This window comes from Saccoglossus kowalevskii, chromosome 7, assembly GCF_978046115.1.
Source record: "Saccoglossus kowalevskii chromosome 7, keSacKowa6.1, whole genome shotgun sequence".
Classification (NCBI taxonomy): domain Eukaryota; kingdom Metazoa; phylum Hemichordata; class Enteropneusta; family Harrimaniidae; genus Saccoglossus; species Saccoglossus kowalevskii.
In genome coordinates this window covers 4,227,343-4,251,694 of record NC_140647.1, presented here as the reverse complement: position 1 = coordinate 4,251,694, position 24,352 = coordinate 4,227,343, and the positions used below count along the sequence as shown (strand labels likewise).

The window sequence follows — 24,352 nt, the reverse complement described above, 5'->3', positions numbered from 1 at the left end:
TCAACCAGTCTCTTAGCATATGCACAGCTAACCGTAGAACACCAAAAGAAAACACAAGCCGCGAATACACATTTTGTTTTTTTAACATTCTAAAATACCTCGATGTCGTGCAAATTCATAGAAGTTTTTTTTTTTATCCCTCCGGGCCTTAATTTTTCAAACAAGATTTACAACTCCGATAATGTAGATATTTTTAGTTTATTATTGTATTTATCTCATATTTTATTTTTTTTTATTTTTTACACGTTGCGTTTTCTGCGAGTGCCGTAATCTGGGAAATCTGTTCAATGCATAAATACGTTAACACTTATGTTAAATACTCACACATGGGGTACACTAAGTTGTACTACATATCTACATTTTGTAAATATATATATATCTCTTCTTATACTCACATTTAGACCACAGGCTGTAAACTGGTTCATACGTTAACACAGTACTTAGTAGCGTGTAATTACTACTGGTTGCTGGTAGAGGGCGTATATCTTCACACTCTGATTACAGTTGCGGTATTTTCGGAGAAGGCTGGTGTCAAGTGGTACATTGCGCTGGGATGGGGTGCGTAATACTTTCTTTCTTGTTTATATATCTTGAAATATACTGCGATGAAAAAGGTGCCTATAATACAGGGAACGGTGAAATTGAGTTGAAATAATGCAATAAATGTGCAGCTGGTAATGGAAATTGTTTGTTTCAGGTTTCCCGATGTTGTTCGTGATTCCATGGATTGTGGTGCAAGCAACTATAAACGACACAGGGTGAGTAAATTTCACTGAATTGTACGGTATTTCTGTTTATATTTTAGCATGTTTGTTAACAACAAACGCGCATGCTCTTTGAATTATTCGTGCGTATTAGTAATTGAAAGCACATGCGTATTTTATTGACCAAGTCCTATGATGTCTGATGCAGAAACAATGTTTTACCCTTTAAGATCAAAATATATAATAACAATACCTTATTGATATTTTGTTATTTATTTTTAATGGAGTTCACGCGAAATTGCCATATTGCATATTTAATCATAGATTTGATAAGCACAGAATTTCTCTCAGAAATTTGAACCTTGACAATATTGGTTCAACTACATGTAACGTACGATATACAGCTACTAGTATGTGCCGGATGGTGGACTCGTTAGTTGCATTCATCTTTTTTATGTTTCTGTTCTAAGTAACATCATTCCTATATTTCATATATCAACCGCAATTTCTTGTTTTGTTACATCAGGTGCTGGGACGCTGTTTATCACTCGCCATATTTCTGGATTATACAGGGGCCCGTTATGCTTTCCACTGCGGTAAGCTGCCTTCTTTGTCTGTACAACTCGTATATCATTCACGTAAACTGAGCGTGTATGAAAAATTGTCGCATTTGTCACGAACGATGTGAAGCAGACGTTCGAGTGGACACAACCATGTTTCACTCTGATTGTTTCACCCACTAATAATTTTCTTTTAGAAGTTCAAGATCAGTTTGTTCATATACTCAGTAAATGTTCCATGTTCATTATACCCTCATACGATACGTCATACAAATGGTGAGATCGACCTGAAGTGATTTTTATATTAAATTCAATAGTTTATTAATACTCACGTTATAATTAATTGCATCATATTATCGCACGATTCATGCAGCATTTCTCGGTTTGCGGATGTTGTAAGATGTATATAACTCTTTCATTCTGTTTGAGCGCAATGAATCCGACCGGCAATCGAGACACGGTGATTAACCTTTCGATGAATGCAATATCTTTACCGCATGGAATTCATCTAAATATTCCCGCAAAGCTAGTATTCTCATTTGAGGTATATTCATTATGTGGATGCTTGTCACGCGATTCGCGTAGCCAATCTCGTTTGGCTAATAGAAGGAACAACATTGTCAACGTTTAACACAATGCATGCCGGGATATTTTGAAACCTGTATTCTTGTTTATCACTCGATTTATTTAAAACATACTAACATATATTGATAACTAATTCCACTTTAATTTATTATGAATACATTTGTCAGAGATTAATACAACAGTACGCACGTGTGTTCAATATAGCAAGATGTTCCCTGCTATGCAATGTATGTATGACTGCTACCCAATTTTCCAGACAAAGTCGCCTTCATAAAACTTGAGATAATATATTATGTATGGCCTAGAGAAAACTTGAACTTATTTACTTTACTTATTAACTTGAGTTTTGGAGTCTGTCTAATATTTCAAAATAACAAACGGAAGAAATTAAATTTAACGTTTACTATTAAAACCCAGACTGAACAGTGGATTAGACACAGTGGATTAAACACTGAAACTTAATCCGCGTCTACACGTTGACTCGAATAGGGCGTGGAATCAGTCACGCTGTGATTGTTTTACAACTGATAGCTCGCGTCATGTATGTACAACTTGAGTACTGTCATAAGAAATATTACTATATTTGTTAAAAAAGAAGACTGTTGATATAAATTATAAAAATTCATGATATAAAAGTTTACTCATGACGGGCATATTTTTTGAGATTGCAATCTATAATTTAACTTTGGACTGGAAATTCGTGTGCAATCACACATACATTTATTTCAGTGCCCTGTGGTAAAACATATTTGCATATACGTAACAAGATTCGTCAAATCGGAAACTATGACGATCGTCCATGAAGTTGACTGACTCTAATTTGCGTGGCTCAACAGTGACGTGTCGGCACAATCTAACCCCACTTACGTGTGTTCTTTCTTTTTTTATATTTCAGGTAACCTTTCTCCTTTTTTTAAATATAATACGGGTCTTAGCTACTAAGCTTATAGCCACAAATGCAGCCGAAGCCAAAAAGCTAAGGTACAGGTACATCCCAATTTTATCTCCGTCTTCTCAAAGACTATTTTACTACTACTACTTAATTTCCTGCTAAGTTGTAAGTAATAAATATGAGTTAAAATAATATTAAACTGATGTCGATTCCCAGGAGTTTTCTCAAGTTAATTTGCATGTACAGAGGATGGCTCAGAGTTCATGTAAATAAGGTGTGTGTTTCACTCGAGGACCGAAATTATGGTAGCGCCCGCATGCAGCGATTTTCCAAAACTTTCGTTTTTGTTTTGGATGCATTCTGTTTGCAAGATTTTCCTATAGTTTGAATAATTTTATAAAAGTAACGAAAATATTTGTGAAAAATCACATAAAGTGATCATTTAATTACGGAAATAACGCTCCTGATTACAATGATTACAAATCATGATCTGGATTGATTGATCAAGACGTGATTGAACAAAACAAACGCATCCAGTTGACATTAGATCGCAAATTTTCGTACATTTATATGGCTTTCAGGTAACATATTTGATGAAATTGAAATTATAAATCTTCTGAAAACTCAAAAATGAAAAATTTGCTTAGTGAATACAGTTTAAACTTTGAGTGACAACACATCTTATCTACTAATTCTGAGTAAGAGCGCCCTCTGCAGATAGATTGTGCAATTGTAAACGTGATCTTGTGATTGTGAACGCATGTTCCTTTACAATATAGAATTGTAATAGCTAGCTTATGCCTAACTTAATCCCTCTTCTCTGCCTATCTTTCACTTTATGATCTGTCCTCATTTATCACGCATGCGTGTGATATGTGCATTCGGTGTTGATGGGCGCTCAATACTGTAATATTACCTTGGATGACGTCATTCAACTAATTACTAAACAATTTTCTCAATCAGGAAGTTAGCTAAATCTACCATGGTGTTAATTGCCTTATTTGGACTCTACTACGTCATCACCCTGGTGATCCCCCCGCAAGGCAACAATAAAGTGGAAAAATTCAGACTTGCCTGGGATTTGATTTTACCCCCATTCCAGGTAGGTATTTTGAATAATGATGTAATAACTTCATAAATGGCTGACTTAATTTATGGTTGGATGCGAGCAACTAATAAAATATGACCTTATGATGACATATGACCTTGTGATGACATATGACGTTTGATGACATATGACGTTTGATGACATGTGACGTTTGATGACATATGACGTTTGATGACATCTGACCTTGTGATGACATCTGACGTTTGATGGTATATGACGTTTGATGGTATATGACGTTTGATGACATATGACGTTTGATGACATATGACGTTTGATGACATAGGACGTTGTGATGACATATGACGTTTGATGACATATGACATTCGATGACATATGACGTTGTGATGACATATGAAGTTTGATGATATATGACGTTTGATGGTATATGACGTTGTGATGACATATGACGTTTGATGACATATGACGTTTGATGACATATGACGTTGTGATGACATATGACGTTGTTATGATGTTTGATGACATATGAAGTTTGATGATATATGGCGTTTGATGATATATGACGTTGTGATGACATATGACGTTTGATGACATGTGACGTTTGATGACATATGACGTGTGATGATATATGACGTAGTGATGACATAAGACATTGTGATGACGTTTGATAACATGTCGTTTGATGACATATGATGTTGTAATGACATATGACGTTTGATGGTATATGACGTTTGATGGTATATGACGTTGTGATGACATATGACGTTTGATGACATGTGGCATTTGGTGACATATGACGTTTGATGATATATGAAGTTTGATGATATATGACGTTTGATGGTATATGACGTTGTAATAAAATATGATGTTGTGATGAAATATGACGTTGTGATGCATATAACGTTTGATGACATAGGACATTTGATTACATAGGACATTTGATAACTTATGACGTGATGACATATGACGTTTGATAACATATGATGTTGTGATGAGATATAACGTTTGATGACATATGACGTTGTGCTGACATATGACGTTTGATGACATATGACGTTGTGCTGACATATGACATTGTGATGACATATGACGTTTGATGGTATGACGTTTGATGACATAAGACATTCAACGACATATGACGTTTGATGACATATGACGTTTGATGACATATGACGTTGTGCTGACATATGACGTTGTGGTGACATAAGACGTTTAATTGTTTGACGTGTCATGACATGATGACCTTTGTTGACATGACATATGACCTTCGATGACCAATGACATCATGTTATACTCATTGGAGAATATCGTAATTGTTTCATTTGGTATATGGCACAGACTACCTCATTCGCCGAAGGCAACGAACAAAATATATAACTGCTAAGAAATTAAATTGAGCCATGCACGTTTACTGATATTATTTTGTTGATCACTCGTTTTTCACGGTAACCTGAGGAATACTGCTCCAAATCAACGTTGACAAGTCAAACCCAAATACATCCGTTGTTGCTTGGAAAATATAATATATTTGCATATCATATAGGCCTTCAAGCTTATGCACATTCGTCTTACTTGTATAGCCCGTCTATGAAATGATTCAGTCCAACTCGAAGACGAAGTTAAACTTTCCTTTTGTGAATCACCTAAACTAAATATTGACGGGACACAAATAACAATTGTGTATAGCTAAAGATACTTATTAAAAACTCTCCTTTCACTCCCTAATAACATATCTCTGCAAACAGTGACGACATTTGCGGCTTGTCGATATCCTCAACGCGAATGTCAGTCGCATTAATAGCTTGTCCAGGCGCGCCTATTCGGTTCGACTTGGATTGCTCTAGCCTGCTCATGCAGACAATCTGATCTGATAAGGCTCTGATTGCGTGAGCGCTATTGGATCTTTATTCGGGTGACCTTTGACCTTTTGTTATCACCATGTCATCAATGGTGCCGGCTGGTTATCCACGATAATGAATAAAAACTCTTATATAAATATAACTAGGGATACATCACATTACAAATGTACTTTAAACGTTGCAGTTGTCACGTAGCAAATCGGTTATTATAGCATAAGTGGTACAAGAAAGCCGGTTTCCTGACGATTTATTTTTTCAAAGAAATATTTTCTTTGTAAAAAGTTTAATCTATGAATAATGCGCACTCCACCTTCCACTAAAATGACAGCTGTATAATTTAAAGTGAAAGTGCTTTTTAACTTGAGCGGACATTTTTTTTTTGACCATTTCCACATTGAATCCCGAATTTAGGTTAAAACATTTTTTTTTCACTGATTAAGTAAGTCCATTATAATCATTATAATATATACGCCAAAAAAACATAACAAATAACTGACGCGTTGTTGGGCCGATTTTTGGTTCGAACCAGCGTGTTCGTCTGAACGCAGTAAATATGTGTAAATTGCGCAATGATAAGTGGATGTTGTCTGAAATTCCATGACAGGCATATAGTGTTACAGTGACATTTCCAAATTGCCGGAAGATTCGGGTCCCCAGTAGACGAGCCCCAGGGGGGGGTCACTCTATATTTAAATCTTACACTGGCACCATGTGCATTCTTGCTAAAAAATAATAGGCCCCTAGGGCTGAAAACACATTGGCAAAACATACCCCCTATTGCGGACGCAATGTAAATTTAGTGCCCCTAGAGCAGACATGTTGATCAACTCAAACAAGCTACTTATGGTTGCTGTGTATGCAATTCCTGTTGGTGTCATTCGTTGTTTTATGGGTCCGCCAATTCGGGGCCTAGGTCGGTGCATGGAAGTGGTTGTTGCAAGAAGGGGTCTACAGCAGGCGCAGCAATCCTGTGAGTTTAATCCTGGGGACCTATTACAGAAATTATCATTTTAAAGGGGGCATATTTGCCTGCCGCGCGGGCCAGCTTTAGAAAGTGAAAAACACCCTCCTTTCCCGCTAAATTTGGAACGCACATGGGCTAGTAACGGCATATAGAGTGAACCCCCCGGGGACGAGCCATTTTGTGAAATTGGAAAAGCAAAGTGCATGCACAGTTGTAATTGTAATTGTACAAATGAAATTCAATATAACCTTCACGTAAAATAAACGTCACGGTTTTATTTGTTCTTCCAGGGATTGGCTGTAGCTATTTTATACTGTTTCATGAACGGTGAGGTTAAAGCGGAGATCTCCAAAAGATGGCACGTCAGGCAGCTGACACGTGATATTAATGCCAGTCGAACTTACCGCAACGGACACTCCTCTACATTTACCAATTTGACCCGAAAGGACTCTCCATCGGCCATGGTCAAGGACTCACCCAGGAATTCACCGACGGTGTTGAAGAAGAATGTTGGACCGGAGTACATGCAAATGATGGTTGGCAATGGCAGTGTCGATAAAGGGAATATAGAGTACGAGGACGAAATCGATGTTGGTGTTCCCGCTATTGACACTAACTCTAACGAGAATACTCCAAAGTGCGGGCGTGTCGACGGAATGGACAATAGCGAAGGGAACAAACCCAAAATAGATGATGTCCCCAATTCAACGAGGAAGGCACAGTCGCCCGCAAGAACGGGTCGAAGTAATGATTACGATAACGCACTGAAAACAAACCCGAATAAATCACCTAAGCTGAAAAAAGAATATAACAGAGATATGACGTCAGAGCCAGAATGCCTCATCCCACTGACGAGAGGAAACTTGTCCGATCCCAACAAGCTTTCCATGGAAAGTGTTGTGTAAAAAGCAGCGCGCGTATTACGTCATCTGGCTGATTATGTCCACTTTATAATGGTACTACTAGTACTATTTATAATAAAAATAACTCACAGTGACGATAATATGAACCGTCCATAGAGGAAAGTTGAAACAGACATAGAGTCAAGTGAGAGGAGTGACGGAAATGTACATACCTCAATTGCATAGTGTATCTAATCGGGATTGTCGGTGAACTTGTCACGAACATTTATAATGGTGTGTATATACAATGTGTATACATTAAAAGTTGTGCCCCGTTTTTATATATCTGTGAAACTTACAAAACGTAACAAATATTTCTTGATATTACGACTTGCTTTTCTCTTTGCCATGTCTTTGCCAAACGCGTTGAGGAACTCGTTTCAGATATCTTCTGGGAAAAACGATATTTTTATGTGTCAACTGTAACACTGCATTGCGCAGAAATACTGCGCATCATCTTAAAGATGTATTCGATAACCTAGTGTGCGCAACTGGATGCGCAGTACATGTATATATCACAGACTTTATATATGTTATTCTTTTCCTTCGTTTTCGTCTTTAGTGTCATATTTTTATTGAAATTCGTGGTCTTACTAAATCAACCAACGTTATACACAGACTGTTTTTGGTAGACGGAAAACACGATGTTGTACTTAATATACACCTACTGTATATATCATATCAAAACTACTAAGTATTACTGTACATTATTATTACCCGCCAAAGATATACGTTTTACCAAAAGATATGGACAATGGGTAGTTAGAATTATAAATATAAGTTACCATACAGATATATTACATTCAATATTTCTTATTTACTGTGAACACACGATTTCTCCTGAAGGCACTGTATAATGATTCGGTTGGCACATACAATACATTGTGACGCGAGGCCATTCGCCACTTCAAAAAGCTGCGCAAAACAGCCGAGCAGACGTGGAGTTTACACAACACTAACACACTATGTTAGGCCAGGCAACACTGTGCCATGTTGCATTGCACTACACAACACTACGATGTGCCAAACACTATGCCACACGGCACTGCACTGCGCTACTGCAGATATACACCACGCCAGCTATCACTACACTACGCCAGATATACACTACACCGGATTTACAATACACCACGCCGGACTATATACACTAGGCACAATTAACGCCACGCCGCACTAAACTGTTATACTACACCACGTATACCCTACGCCACACCGCACCGCTCTACACTTTTGTTTTGTCCTTCGTATCTTCTATCTACAGTAAATTTTATATTTTAGAATAAAATTGTCTATAAATCGTATTATTTGAGTTATTATTTTTATATCGTTATCGGATTGGGACACCAAATGCTACCTTATATGATGATTTAGAGATTATCAACAGCAAGCGAAAATATTTGGTTTCGGATATAAGATCGCTCTGGGTTCAATTAGCATATCAGCACCCAATCGTACACATGCATTACAATATAGACAATATGCAAAATGAGCAGATTAAGCACATTTCTGAGCAAATGTGTGAATAATTCTTAGTGACATACATACAATTCAGATTTGAGTATGTACATACAAGGTTTAATCCAATTTGCCATTACAATAATAATAATATAATAATAATAATTACAATAATAACGGACTAAGTTGCGTATTTCATAGATCTAAATTTAATTTAATATATTTACTATTATTACAGTATGGGGAAATTTTTAGTTTTCGGGTCCTTTTTTTATCTGTAACATTCGATTGATTCACTGACGTGCATTTATTGCATTTATGGGTGTTAGTACACTGTGAATGATATGATGTAACAGCGGAATCACCAATCACCTGATTTATAATTCTGACGATCATACAATTGTTTCGACCGAAACGGCCCAGAGATTTAAATTAATGAAATGAACAGAACAGTTAATCAGACCCTGATTTCCCCGTATAGATAATTTTATCACAACTCGTTCCTATTTTCGTATTTCAAAACCAGACTTCGGGTCACGCTGAAATCCGTTGCATTATTGGTAAATGGCAAATTTACGTAACATACTAGTAACTATACATGGCTATGTGAATACTAAGGGATAGGCCATTTTTTGCTCGAGGTCACTGTGAAGGATAGAATCGGAATTAAACGTTGTTTGCGTTAACAAATAACATAACACATAACAAATCTTTCGAATTTCGACCTAGTGAAGAAAATCGACAGTACAGGAGTTGCATCCAACCGGCACAACGACTTCATCGAAATACTCCAGTCAAATAATCAGCAAAATTACGTTTTCGCAGTTCAGTGATGGGTTAGAGAAGAGTACGATTCCCGTCCTCCCTAAGATGACCTACATGTCAAACAACGTCAAGGCGAGTTAGAGGCAAAGAAATTATTTTACGTCTTAACGTAGAGGGCTTCCTTCACAGGTAAGCAAGACATCAACGCGTAGATATGATAATAGGTAATGTACTACTATGTTTTTAAACAGAACATTTTAGTGTGAGCTCCCTGTTCCGGACGCGTTCTCAAAACTCATTCATTTGACTGAATTATGAAACGTCAATCATACAGTGTATTTAATCGGAGAACCCAATTCTATCACAATTGAGCATCTATTATAATGCGTGAATTTTGCATATATATGAATGGCAACAATTAATGGTTTCGTCACCAGAATAAGTATCAAATTAAACAGAGCAACATTTTGGTTTGCATTGGTGAAGCGGATGAATAATGTCCCGCCTAAAGTGAGTAGAACAGTGTCAACCACTTTTAAAGCACTGTAAGCAATGAATGGCATGAAGATACTATGATGCCACCAGTAGTTTGTCTGTATCTGTCTGCAAACATAATATAATATTTCAATGACTCAGTATTACTATATTTTGGAATTGTTTATCAAACTAATGTATTCTCGTCATTAAAGATTTCTTTGATTCGCGATATCATCGATGCGATCTTGTCAGGGACAGCCATCCTAGATTATTGTGAATGTTGTGAATTATAAATACAAAATACAAATTAGAGTTGAACTAACCACAACTTTTTGATGTTATTCCGACGAACAAGTTTATAATTGCGATGAAACTAAATTATTTTGGAAGCTGTTACCGTTGAAGTCGCAGCAAACGCAGCAAACGACCCACATAATATCTGACACATACAAACTAAACAACGCATCACTGCAATGTTTACAGCAAACATAATCATGATCTTATTCGAATACTGCCTGACACATATGATGATACATCATACCATTTGTAAATATGTTTTCTAATCTTTCAATTAACTAAACCAAGGGTTTATATGAGCTTTTTATTTGTTTTCAATGTACGACCCCCCTCTTTCGCGAGGTCCCTCGGTAAGTCGCGGCCCCGATAAGTCGCGGTTTTTGCTTGGATCCCGACACCCGCGACTTAGCGAGGGGCCACTGTAATTCAATGACTCAGTACTACTATATTTTGGAATTGTTTATCAAACTAAGATTCAAATCAAGATTTTTTGATTCGCAATATCATCGATAAGTTCTTGCCAGGGACAGCCATCCTAGATTATTGTGAATTATAAATACAAATTAGAGTTGAGCTAAGCATAACTTTTTCGATATACTTTTTATCCATTAGAAAACATTATAACAAATGTGTAAATACGATGTGAAAGAAAAGATGTATGCTGGTAATCTAGTGTAGACCATGTCATATTATTGGCCATTTTCATTATTGAAGATAGAGAGGTTATTACACTTTATAACGCACCGTTTTGCTCGAGTGAGCTTGGTATTTTTAGTATTTTTCTTGGTCTTTTGTCGACCTAGGCCACTCGGAACATTATGAGATATGATAGAGAGGGATTGTCGTCTAATACTTTGGCAATGGGACCAATCGCGGCCATTCGACGGAGAATTCGGCGTGAATCCGACCATCAAGTAGTAGTCCAACAAATGGGAGTACGAAATGGCTCCAGAAGGTCTGGAATTCGTGGTGACATCAACAATTACATTTACCGATCCACCGTGCGTTGTTAACTGTGCCACTTATATTCAAGTTGTGGGTGAAAGATCCGACGCTAATTTATTAGATTCACGCTGAATCAACACACAAACAGTGAGTCCACGGATGATGAACATTTTTAAATACTCTGCAGTTCATCTTTGAGTTATGTGTTGATCATGTGGTATATCATATCATCCATTTTACAACGCAAACTATAAATGCATTTAGATAAATTAACTGTATGGCCATAAGAGCAAATGAACATTGAACAAGTAGTGATATTAATAACTTAGTAGTTCTTTTAAATCAGGTGAATACGTTCAATGGTTTCCTTCTTTGTGCACAACCCATTTTATTTGTTTCTATAGTTGTTCATTCAACCGTATAGGTTTGTGAGAATCATTTTGCGTGTAGGCCCCAAACTAAAGCCTGCTCGTAACTTGAGGTGACCTTCGAACCTTTACGACATTTGACCTGTTTTGCTGCAAATACTTCTTACATAAATCTAGAAGTAAAGAAACACATTGAATAGTATTTCAGGATTTGCCAATGTACAGTCATGCCGGAGGACGCCATGGGAACCCTATATCGGATTCTGACCACTTATATATGCTCGGTACTCGGTGATCACACCACCTCATGTGTTGGTTAATTGAAGAATTTCGGAACAATGAGCCAACTGTGCATGTGGTCATCGGTGACTATCTCCGAGCTAGCTCTCCTGCATGGGTGAGCAGCGGCACATTGCATCTGTTCATAATTTGGATTTGAGAGCATTCCTGGCGTAGTGTACTGTGAATCCCGTAATGCATGTAAGTAGGTTAGTTAGTGGCTTTAAAATACTGTTTAACATTGCTATAAAAGAACGAAAAAAAAGACTATCAACCATCCCAGACGTTACTTTGTAGATGACGTCACCAATAAAGTGGGAAAGTTCACATAAAACAAAGTAGTACTATTCAAGTTTGAATTTCTGTGACAAGCTGTATAATCATTCACCCAGTGCAAACAGACACCTATAACAAAGTAGTTACACTCTGAATATTGTTGTGTACAATATTATTAATAGTAAATTAAATGGCGATTCCATAATTGTCCATCACAATCAATTTAAACTTTTTATTATTTATGTTCAGCCTTACACTATAAAAATAATAAATTGATGTGCTCATACACAACACCATCCAAAATGAGTAATTCGGTGTCATTTGTGGTCCATATTTGCCATAAATAAACATAAGATAACAAAATCATGATGCGTCCAACTTTATGCGTTTTAACAAAGGCCTCGTGGGGAAATTAAAAAAAGAAAAGACTAACACCAATATACAAAACAATCCACAAGAACACTGATTTATTTAATTTGTAATGATAATCATTCATTCATTCTGAGAAACATTACACGTATTTTTATTTTATAAATGACGTTCTACAAACAATCTGTAAGTCGTACCTCTCCGGATAACTTTTCCAAATAAAATAATATATCATGGAATTAGAATGAGAACTGCGATAAAATATTTGTGATGGCAACTTTTTTATTACCCACGTGATATCGTCTCTCTAAAAGAAATCTATTGCTATCTGTTTTCTGTCCCAAAATGGACGAATCCGTCCACCGCAGTCTGTAGTACACTCTTTATTTTATTAATAAAGTCTAAATTGGAGCTCGATTTAATAACTCTTATTGGGACCCACAATAATATATCTCGCTCTTGTAGAAACATGATGTGTGGTTAGGGTTAAAGTACTATGGGTTATGTAATGTTAACATATACAAAATGGCACACTATATATGGACATGATTTGTGTACAGTGGAACACAATCTTTTCATTCCAGTACTACGTCATGTCTGTGACAAGACCTAAATACTAATAGCATTGGGAACTGCATTCGGGTTGAGATATTGATACGGACTGGTACGTTTATTGATGATAGCTTCAATTTTCTTCAGTGACAGTTTTAATCTAAAAAGAAAAAAATAACCACCTGTTTTATAAGAGTTTTACAGTTCTTATAACGCACCACAATTGCATCGTTTATATTATCTTAATATATGGCATAATCATGCCATCAATGAATTATGGGTGTGGAATATGGTTTCAGGATAGCAGAGAGTTTAAAAAGAAATTCCAAAGTATTCAGTACCAATTTGGAAAAATTTTATTCAAAGTAAACAGAAATGTGGCAGGACCTGCAGTGTTGGGGGACTTAGGATGGGAAGACTTGAATTACATCCAAGATAAAGTGTGGATTCAATACCTGGATAGACTTCAGAAACTGAAAAACAATATATGGACTAAAATAGTTTTTAAAGGAATGAATACTCAGTATAAAAACAAAGTTAAACTGGCTTGGAATTGGCCTAAATATGTAGAAAACATTCTAGTGACTAATGGCATGGATCATATCTATGGAAATGAAATACCCCAAAATCCAAAATGGATAAGAAGTTTTATCAAAATCAGTAAAGAAAATGAAATAAACATGTTTACACAAAATTTAGAAAAGATGAAATCATTAAAACACTACTGTTGGATTAAAAGAAACATTAAAAAAGAAAATTACATAATGGATCCTTATGATCATCATGGTATCTCCCTTGTCTTTAAAACTAGGTCAAAGTCTTTAGATCTTGAAGGTAACAAAATGGGATGTAAAAATTACAGGGGTAATGGAATTTGTGGAGTCTGCAATCAGGGCAAAGAAGACATTTACCACTTTCTTTATCTTTGTACGTCATCTAATCATATTAGAAAGGAATTTTATTTAGCATTAAAAACCTCACTGAGAAACAATGTTGAATCTTCATCACTAATGAATAGTTTTCTTTCAGGGGGTTGAATTATAGGTTCAATTTCCTTTTTGGTGATACACTATGGAACATAAATGAAATTGTGGGAAATACCTCATCAGCTTTAATTCGGAAATATGTAACTGATTTATGGCAATATAGAAAAGAAATGATGAATGTAATTTAAATATATGTATTACTGTTTTTATGCTACCGATACAAATGTTGAATAAACATTATTATTATTATTATTATTATTATATAAGCTCAGTATGTGTAAAGTTCATTAAGAGTGTCAGTGCATGTGTCATGTCATGAGTGTCATGCTTATAGTGCATGTACATTAAACATGTTTTACTCACTCCTCAACTACCTTCTTGCCTACGGGATCATACTGGTAGTTGATTTCAAAATTCCCTAAGGGGTTTGTAGCTCTAGTGCTGAGAAGACTTGTCATCACCATGATGTCTAAAGTTATTTTCTTATCTGGTAGATGGTCTAATATTGCATCCTCACTCAGTGCATCCTAAAAGGACACAACACAACAAAATGGTTATTTCTTACACATACATTAATATTCAGTTTAATTCTTGCCTTGTTAATTCATTCTTGTGAAGTTACTGAACACATGCATATGCATGCAACTGTAGGAACGTTTAGTTGTAGTAGGCAGTGATATGTAGAGGAATACTACTATACACATTCCATGTGGTTTCTCTGAATATTAAGTAATTGAACATCTGTACAGCCAACATTTGTTGAAGATTGGAATTATTGCATGATTTTCAGTCACACTACACTACTTAACAAAACGTTCATGTTGAATGGCCATCAGAATGTCACATATTTCTTTATAATTAATAACCACGTAAATAATTGATAACCACATGAAAAATAATGACATTAAACGTAAAATCCTTTTTTGTATTACTAGGATTTAAAAAAAATGTAAAAGTAGCTACACATTGAGTGAGTTACAGAAATATTGAATATTAATTCGATGGAAATGTGTTTACATAAACATGCGGATTGGATACATTAACATATCATTGACCGGTAAAATTATATTAAATTCAAATTGTAGTTTAATACATGTTTAGCAATTGTATTCAGGAATAAGTCGTTTCACAAGAATGTATATGAAACAGAGTTTGTTTGATATACAGTCGCGTAATGATACGATTGTTATTTTTTCAGCATTGTAAATTGTTTGTTTTATGTCGTTTATTTAATCAGCTGTATATAAATATAAACGCATTTTTGTGCAGATATTTTATTTATTTAAGAGGTTAGTCTATTTTGGAAATATACGGTTATATTTCCTAGCATATATAATACGCAAACATGTTTTGACCAGACTATGATGTAGTTACTCAATACGCGTCCATCTAAAGCTAGTAAGATGACATCAGGTTCTTTTTCAGAATTGCTGGTCCATAATAAACGACAAATTATCACGCCAGTTCATACTGCAAAATGATGTTTTTCTCGTTTTTACGACGATCACATAATCACATCAATTTTCTCTTCGAGGTGTATCATGACAATAGTTCTTTCGTTCTTTTATAGCAATGTTGGGACAAAATAAATGAGAACTTGCTAACCATGACAACCCTATTATTGATTTGGAACAGACATTGCTGCTTGCAACTGTATTTGGTCTCGATTTTATTTTACAAACAATGCAACTCACCTTGGATGTTAAAATATTCCCGCGTAACCTGAACGGGTAATTGGGAGGCAATGCATATTTATCATATTGACCGCAATTCACAGCTGCGTGGCCGACACTGCTGATATAGATTATTGACGTCCCAGCCTCAATAATCTGGGCAGTTGTAGTAAAATTACCATCTCCTGGAACACCCTTTAAATAAAAGAATTCACATTTAGTTATACAGGGACACTCAACTTAGATAGTTTGACTTTTTCACAAAGTTTTGTTACCGAAATTAGTTGTTTTCTCAACATAGCTCCTCCCCTCACGTCGGCAAAATGAACGCGACGATAATACATTCCGCTTGCATTTAATACACGACATTTCATGACGCATTATGTAGTAGAATGTTTACAGTCTCACCTGAACACCAAAACCTGTAGGTACTGGAGTGGTAATTTCTTTACCCCATGACTGTAGTTCATGCTCATCCTTTATCTGCGTGGGACTCACTATAAACAAAACAAATCGGTCTATTACTTTCAGAGATATCAACGAAAGAGTTATTACTGAAGAGATAAATTGAATACTTAGCTATAAAATCAGTGTCCGTGATTTGAGTGACCTATATCGGTCACGTGTGTAATTGTCTATTACGATATTTTGATAATAAATGAACATATATATTGTACAACATCAGTTAATGATTTTAAACTTTAAACTTTGTTTGCCGGCAAAATATAGTTTTGTATTAACTGATTAATGCAAATTTCCAAGTGCCATTTTAAAATATAAGCTCAATTTACTATGCGGGTATAATAGTCGATAGAAAAGTTATGATGACTATCAACCTTCCATGACCATGGCTCCGGTATGCATTTGCTGTTTTTGATATTAGCTGTAGTTATAATTTATTTAGTTACATTTGAGAGGCTTAATAAATAAAAAATAATCTAATTGGAATTGTGTTATTTAGGCTATTTCACAGTTATCACACCGATTTATATTTTGACAGTTATTCTGGAATTTATGTCTTATTTGAATAATCAACGATAATATTATAATATTACTATTATTATTATTATTATTATTTATAGTTTAGTTGTTAATAACTTGTATATATTTTCAATCCTGTTGTCCTTTTTCATCTAAAAGGTTATGCGTCTCCGAATTATTACATTGACATTATAAACTTATTATGCCCACTACGTTGCTGTATAAAGTATGTCTGACAGCTGAGCCTGAAAATTACAGATAGGTTGAACACAAGCAGCCATATATCTATGTCGAACAACTATAGATAATAGATCAACCTATTTACTGCAGCCCTTTGTTTATCAACACGAGTCAGTGACCTATCATGATGGATTTGGATTTTAAACACAAGCTTTACAAATTGATCACTCACCGTAGCGAGCATTCACGACCGCTGTAACGTACTTCTTAATAGCATCGTACAACAAGAGCGCGTCGTCTCTGTAGTGGTAGTGTGGTAACGCCTTAACATCACCAACACCCCGATCCTTCAAATCATTGGGCAACGTCCCCTGCACATCCATCCGCCATTCTGGCCACATTCGCCTGATAATCTCAAACATTCCAATACGACCCATCTGTGTCACTTGATCCACCCATCCTCCTTCGCTAACTAATTGTGTTAATGCAAGGCTAAAAAAACAACAACAAAAACAATGTGCTTCCAAAATATGATAAAGCCAGTTGGTCGATAACAAAATAAATAAAGCTGCATGCAGCGTGATGTGAAGTGTGTACCTGAATGCATAATCTCAATTTGTACAGCGACATATTAGAGTATACGATTTAAAGTTACAAAAGATTAGGTCCATATGAACTAATAATATTTGCATACTAATTAGATATTTTGTTCAACATTGGATTGTATTTTCCTTCGTCTGAATCTAATGAACAGTATAACTTATCTGATAAACAATATAAGTTATATGGTATTTTGTAAAATTTCACGGCATTTGACATTTCCATGCCACAAGTTTCATTTTTACAAGACAAAAATATTCAATAAACTCAATCTTAAAAACATGACTATAATAGTCATGGAATTTTGTTAATTTTATTCAGTAACCCTGAAAAATTAATGAATCTCCGAACAAAAACATAATCTATTAGAACGGGTCATCATAGCGCCATCATAGAGGTAACGTTGTTTCAGAACCCGCCATCGTATTACTTTTTTCAGATATAAATATCCGAGTTTTGCTCTTGGCACGATTGTTATTACTCACTAATCGTAAGTAATTCATACACAGTTCCTGTAATTGGTATGTGCTTTTGCTTGTACCCTTTGATTGTATAATGGATTTAATATTCTGGCCTTGGAATGCATTATCATTGAGCACAGTGAAGAATGACTTCTTCATACAAGTGTTTTGCCATCGTCTTTACAGTATAATTACGAGAATCGCCATTACCACCTTGTCTTCACCTTTATATTTGTCGAATGATAGAAAATTTATGAGTGGTTGTGGTAATACTAAAAATGTCCCATATAATCATGATGACAGAACAAACCAGCTTAGTAATATGATTATGGCAAATCCAATAAAACAACAATACAATGCAATGCAATAACAAAATCATTCCCAAACAGTTGCATCACAAAATTCAATCTTATTTCGTAAGATGTTTTTCAATAATTACATAAATATGGATATCACCTAATCATTTATGTTTATTGTCTCTTTCAGTTCTGATCTCTCGTAATTGGCAGCACATGCCCTACCAGAATTATAAACAGACAGGATCAATGCTGCCTTAATCCGGGTTCGAATCTCATTGGATTTACCAAGTCCCATATCCATATCAACTGTGTTCAGGACTACGTACCATTTTCCGTAAATTGTGGAAGTCTGGAAATGGGTTCTTACGGCAAATCATCTCTATCTGCACTACTCTAGCCTGGATGATAACAGATAGACCGAATCTAAATTTACCAAAGCAACTCATCATCTTTATTTTGTAGAATCGAGTTTGGCCGGTGTACAGTTGTATAAAGTACTATATGTAACAACAAGCAATGACGTCATATGAAAGTTTCCAGAGTGTCAACTTGTACCTGTTATAATACAGCCACTATAGTATTAGAGTCTGAGTTTTAAAGGAATTGCTGTCGGGTCAAAACAAAAACGATCTATCACATTAGTCATTGACCATGGCAATACGCACACGAACACGTTTGAGGAACACATTCACAAATACGTGACATTGAACACAAATAGATTCAATATTTATTTAATATAATCATTGCAAGTATGTTCTTGACAATAGCATTATAATACAAGAGGCAACAAAAAGGTGTCAGTGATTCTCTAGAAATTTTCAAAACGAGACTTATTTTGAGGATCAAAACGGAATATGAATACCACCGTTTTAAAAATCAGCTACCTAAATTCGAAACATTTTGGGCAGTGGACGGTGTGTTATGTGATATTCAGAATGATGCACTTCAAATTCATCTGTAAACCTAGGTTTTACTTGTCCACTTCGCTGTTTAGGGCTTTTGCCCTATTGAGTCTTTTCTAGTCTTCTTTTATCCGCTTTGGTAATTGTTGTGGTACTCCCTGGTTTCGTGACATTAGTCGTGTCAGAGGATTTTGTTCTCATGGTGGATATCAGTCTACACACACAAACACTTATTTGCCACCCTCTTGGCTTGTCATTTTCCTCAACACACTGATCGCGCGGGTGAACGCGGTGCTTTTCAGCGCTCCCGGTTTGTTACAGGTTTGGCCTCATGGCTTAGTAGTGTCGGTTTTCAGCTTTAAAACATATTTTTTATGTCCTGGGTACGACGTTAAAATTGCATCCGGTTGCGGAGTTTTTGTACTCGGGAGAATGAGGTTACCCTTTGCCGCAACTACCTCCAGGTCACCCTTGGGCAAGGTGTAGCACCTGTGAGCCTTGGGTGCCAACTTCCCACATAACAAGTTCGGTTGACGTCAGTAAGGGCATACGGTCGTAAAACTCCTGCACAAATAGATCCGCACAGGTGGAAAATTTTTCATGTAAATATGTAGATATTAGTTTCAGTTGTACTTAGCATTTGGCAGGGGGGATCGTAACCTCTTGTGGTGAGAACCAGTGTGACTGGCCTGCCAACGGGGTGCTAAGGATTTCATTGGAAAAGTTATCAGTTACATCCGTTAATGTAATTTCGTTTTACATACCCGTAAATCAAAAATCACAATAGCTGACAATACAATCGCTGACTTGTCTTTAGTGGTACAATACATTTCTATTGTAACAATTCAAAATGTTGGCATAACTTCAAGAATATATATATAAAGAAATACAAGTATACACAATAGTCAACACTTGACGGCGCAATCACCATATACAATATTAATGTGTTTGTTGATGGCATGACTTCAACTATATACGTTGAAGACGCTGTAAACCTACGATCATGAATCACGTCAAGTGCATAGTTTTATTTCCGATGATAGACGTTGGGGGCGTTCTATGCACGTTATTGATAACATTAGCTGCCTCAGTTCAACCACCCACTGTTGTCTTGTTTGACAACAGTGAGATGAACACATATGATAATGGTTAATAATTGGATCAATTGATCTTCTTATTTATCTCATATACATTCTTATGTTCATGAATCACAACCGAGGAAACAAAATTGATTTTGGTTACAAAATAAATATGAAAAGTTTTCCTTAGAACTTTCCAATAAATCCCTTATATATATTCTCAATTAGTCTGTGTTCACCACAGTCAGGATAAGTGTTTAGGAAAGACACAACAACATTTAATTGGATTTCAAAAACTCAACACAGTTGATAAATACAGCACGGGTGTGTGTTATCAGTTCATTTGATATGCCCATGTAATAAACTCAATCACGCATTTGTTCTCACAAACAACGGTAAATAAAGATTATACATATCGATATTCATCATCAAAATAGATGCTTAAATACCTTTAAATACTGTGCTTTCTACCTTAAACGTTTTCTTCTAAATCAAACATAATTTATTAAATACATTGTGTAATAAATTATGCGATTTTACATCTTACGATTGCATTGAACACTCATACATTATTAAAATAGTAATTTTTTTAAAAGAATGGATTTCAAACACTGAGTTGTAAAATTATATTTCAACCTCATTTGTAATTGGAACGTTATATCATTATTTGATACCCTTTGCAGCAAGCTCTTCCTTGACTCTGCTAAGGTAACCAGTATCTGGATAACCATAACTGTAAGTTAGAAAAAAAGAGATAAAAATAAGGTTATCTATTATACATCTGTCAGCGTGCCGTAATTTTGCGGTAATGCACTTGGTATTTTCATCTTACCATATTAGAAAATGCGAATGCAAAATGTAGAGCGATTACGCGCATGAACGTCCTGTAATAATAAAAAAACATGGCAGCCCACAGGGTTTGACTGGACTCCACACCAAGTTCGCTAAATCGGTTCTAAACTTTTTGGATTTCGGCATTCCCATGACGTATCCTTTGGAGGAAAAGATGTATAATAATAAGGTTATTACGCGGATACCACAAATTATGCACTCAGACAGTACGCCGTCGCATTGTCCAACGCTGCGCGTCTGTCGATACTCCCGTTCAACTGTCTTTGTGCATAATTTTCGGTATCCTCGTAATGACCTCATATTACTTCACAACACTCGACTGGTATTGTGGTGATTTCATCGTGATTATATTTGAAGCCTTGCAGAATCATACCGTAAATACATTTTTTGTTAATGGCATAATGTTCAGAATTGCTATTGCGAAGGCAATGCGCGTGGTTATACCGTGTAGGTTATATTTTCTTTGTTTTGATTCACGGTCACAATGGCTCGTGTATATTGCATCCCAAACAAATCAAGTTAAGAGTAGCTACTTACTGAGTTGGTCCACCGTGTGTGCTCGTTTTGTGGTGAATGTCATTCCAGACTACGCTATCCCCTGTACCAGTAGTATGTGATGTGCCAATAGTAAACACTAGTCGGTTATCAAAAGCCTGTCGCAACAAGTCGCATATTTCTCTTCCTTCAGAGTTATCTGGTAAATATCCCCTTCGACACGTTCCATGGTACAAACGTCCGGGATTGGGATGTTCCTGCTGTAAGAAAAAAGTATATGCACATTAGCTACATACCAAGTTGATTTGCATATATGATCCGGAAAAACAAAACATATTGAGAACTTGCTTATTAATTGTTTAAATATTAAATATGTGCTTTATATATCTAAATGATATAAAGCTGAAAAGAATTGCACATTTTAAAATTCCATATCAAACACAAACTACTTTAATTACACTGCACGTTCCTATTTCTACATAGTGCCATGAAACATAGCGATTATTGCTCATCGTCAACACTTAATATAATCTCAACAGATGTGTGGTTTGATCATTAATGGTTTGCACGAAATTGGAAAAGTGATGTTGCTATGGATGTGAATATGTCAGAATACAAAACACTTATATCAATGAGAAAATGTGAATACACCATATGCATAACATATACCTACTCCTTGTATACCGCTTGGTATATTGTATTCTAATACAATGGATCCACAGTTTTCATAGCCTGGAAGTTGCGTGTTGGGTTCACATCGCACACTCATTGTTCCTGGTGGTTGGTTTCCTGTCACCTTTCCCTGTGGTACTCTACATATGGGGCATCTTGTATCGTGTTCCAGTGCCTCTTCAACACAGTCACTACAAAACCTATGTTTGCAATTGAGCACCTTAATGTCTTTGATCTTGCCTAGGCAGATTAGACAGTCGTCAGTAGCTGCTTCTTTCTTTGATAATGGGCAAGTGAAAGAGGGTAAAGTGAAGTGTCAATGAAAGAGTTATTGTTTCAACAAATGGTTTGTTTAACAACTTATTTGTGAGTTTGCTCAGCACATCTCAAAATACATACTGTGTTATGTCATTACCTCACCATGGGTCAGTCTAGATGGTGCACGATATATATTTTCCCTGAAGTATTCCCCTAATATTCTTACAGTACCACCATCCCTGTCCACGAGTCGTATATCCTTCAGTGTAGTATTCGGATGGCTACATGCAAATTCACTAATCGCTTGATATGATATTTGAGCACAGATGTCTTTTGGATATCCAAAAATGCCTATAAAATAAAGTTAGTATTAATTCGGCATCATTCCACTTGTGGTGTCTGTATGTAAAATATGATTTATAAATATAACATATAAAATAACATTTAATATTACCAGCACTGATGGTTGGTATTGCGATGCTTTTAACTGCAATACGGTTTGCCGAATTTAGAATATTTGTGTAGGCAGAAAGTAATACATTCTTTCGTTGAGCGGGATCTGTGTCTTTCCATCGTGGTCCGTTCACGTGTAGAATGGCTTTGCACTTCAGCTTGCCGGGTTTTGTTCTTACTACCTCCCCTACTTGTAGTTTACCATTTCGTGATATATGGTCATCACTTTCGGTTTGAATCTGTGTTCCAGCAGCCCGTAATATAGCAAGTGCCACGCCGCCAATGTGTTTTAAACGATCGTTTGTAGCATTAACAATGATATCCACATTTTCTTGCGTGATGTCACATTCATAAATACGTATTCGAATTCCTGGTGGTATAGTGGTATCAAAAATGAAACCACCACCGACCAATCTAGTACGTTTCGATATGGGCAAATAATCTTCACCACCGACATGGCTTGGTTCTTCTGCGAACGGATCTACCTCTTTTAGGGAAGCTTTCACTCTTTGATTTAATTCCGATTCTTCTAACTCTATATATTCCCGAAACTTCTTTCTAACAACATAAACATCCTCTGCAGTACCCAGGAAGGCGACCTTTTTACTCCCGGCTTCTATCATAACACGGGGAAAACGAGCCTTTAGAAGTTGCACCACACTAACAAGAGGGTGATGGTGATGTGCTTGAAGCTCACACTCTGCTTTAGACATCGATTTCTCAACGTTTTGATATAAGGTTTTGAATTTGCGGTATGCATCTTCAGTAGCATAGCCTCCTGTTGAAGCAGAAGGATAAAAGCCAATATGTTCATCACCTCGATATAGTATCAGTACACCATGTTGATCCTGAATCGATTGTAGTTCATCTTTATAACAAGTTATTAGGTACAATTTGACTATATCGTCCACTTGCATAAGTTTGCAGGTATGTTGTTTTCGTGATCCTCTAACTGGTCGCTCAGTAGTATGTTGCATTACATGTGGTATGGTAGTATCGAACTCAGGGTATGTTTTGTGGGTTACTGATCTCTTGCGCTCAACACTAGGATGACTGCTTGTCACGCCCACTTCACCAGAAGAGCGTCCTCTTAGAATTTTCTCTGCCTTTATTATTTGTTCTAGTGACCCTTGCATTTTGAATGTT

The 24,352-nt window shown here is 36.0% G+C and overlaps 1 protein-coding gene and 2 long non-coding RNA genes across 4 annotated transcripts in view; 1 reads left to right on the top strand and 2 right to left on the bottom strand.

Annotated features, from left to right (window-relative positions):
* Positions 1-8,833, top strand: part of LOC102806199 (secretin receptor-like) — a 37,853-nt gene extending 29,020 nt beyond the window's left edge. The window contains exons 7-12 of one of the 2 annotated variants that reach the window (XM_006814494.3): positions 402-558; positions 698-758; positions 1,231-1,300; positions 2,745-2,830; positions 3,705-3,843; positions 6,921-8,833. In XM_006814494.3, coding sequence (XP_006814557.3) covers positions 402-558; positions 698-758; positions 1,231-1,300; positions 2,745-2,830; positions 3,705-3,843; positions 6,921-7,535 — 1,128 coding nt within the window. In that variant the 3' untranslated portion in view covers positions 7,536-8,833. Of the gene's footprint in view, positions 1-401; positions 559-697; positions 759-1,230; positions 1,301-2,744; positions 2,837-3,704; positions 3,844-6,920 lie in introns of both variants that reach the window. The other variant, XM_085500976.1, reaches the window with a different exon arrangement.
* A 7,249-nt stretch (positions 8,834-16,082) lies between these two features.
* LOC144349240 (uncharacterized) lies at positions 16,083-17,508 on the bottom strand. The gene is made up of 3 exons (XR_014929952.1): positions 17,368-17,508; positions 16,383-16,471; positions 16,083-16,169 (listed from the first exon to the last, which is right to left on the bottom strand). It is a non-coding gene; the product is annotated as an uncharacterized LOC144349240 (long non-coding RNA).
* A 3,220-nt stretch (positions 17,509-20,728) lies between these two features.
* On the bottom strand, positions 20,729-22,005 carry LOC144349241 (uncharacterized). The gene is made up of 2 exons (XR_014929951.1): positions 21,866-22,005; positions 20,729-21,209 (listed from the first exon to the last, which is right to left on the bottom strand). It is a non-coding gene; the product is annotated as an uncharacterized LOC144349241 (long non-coding RNA).
* Positions 22,006-24,352: the final 2,347 nt, after the last annotated feature.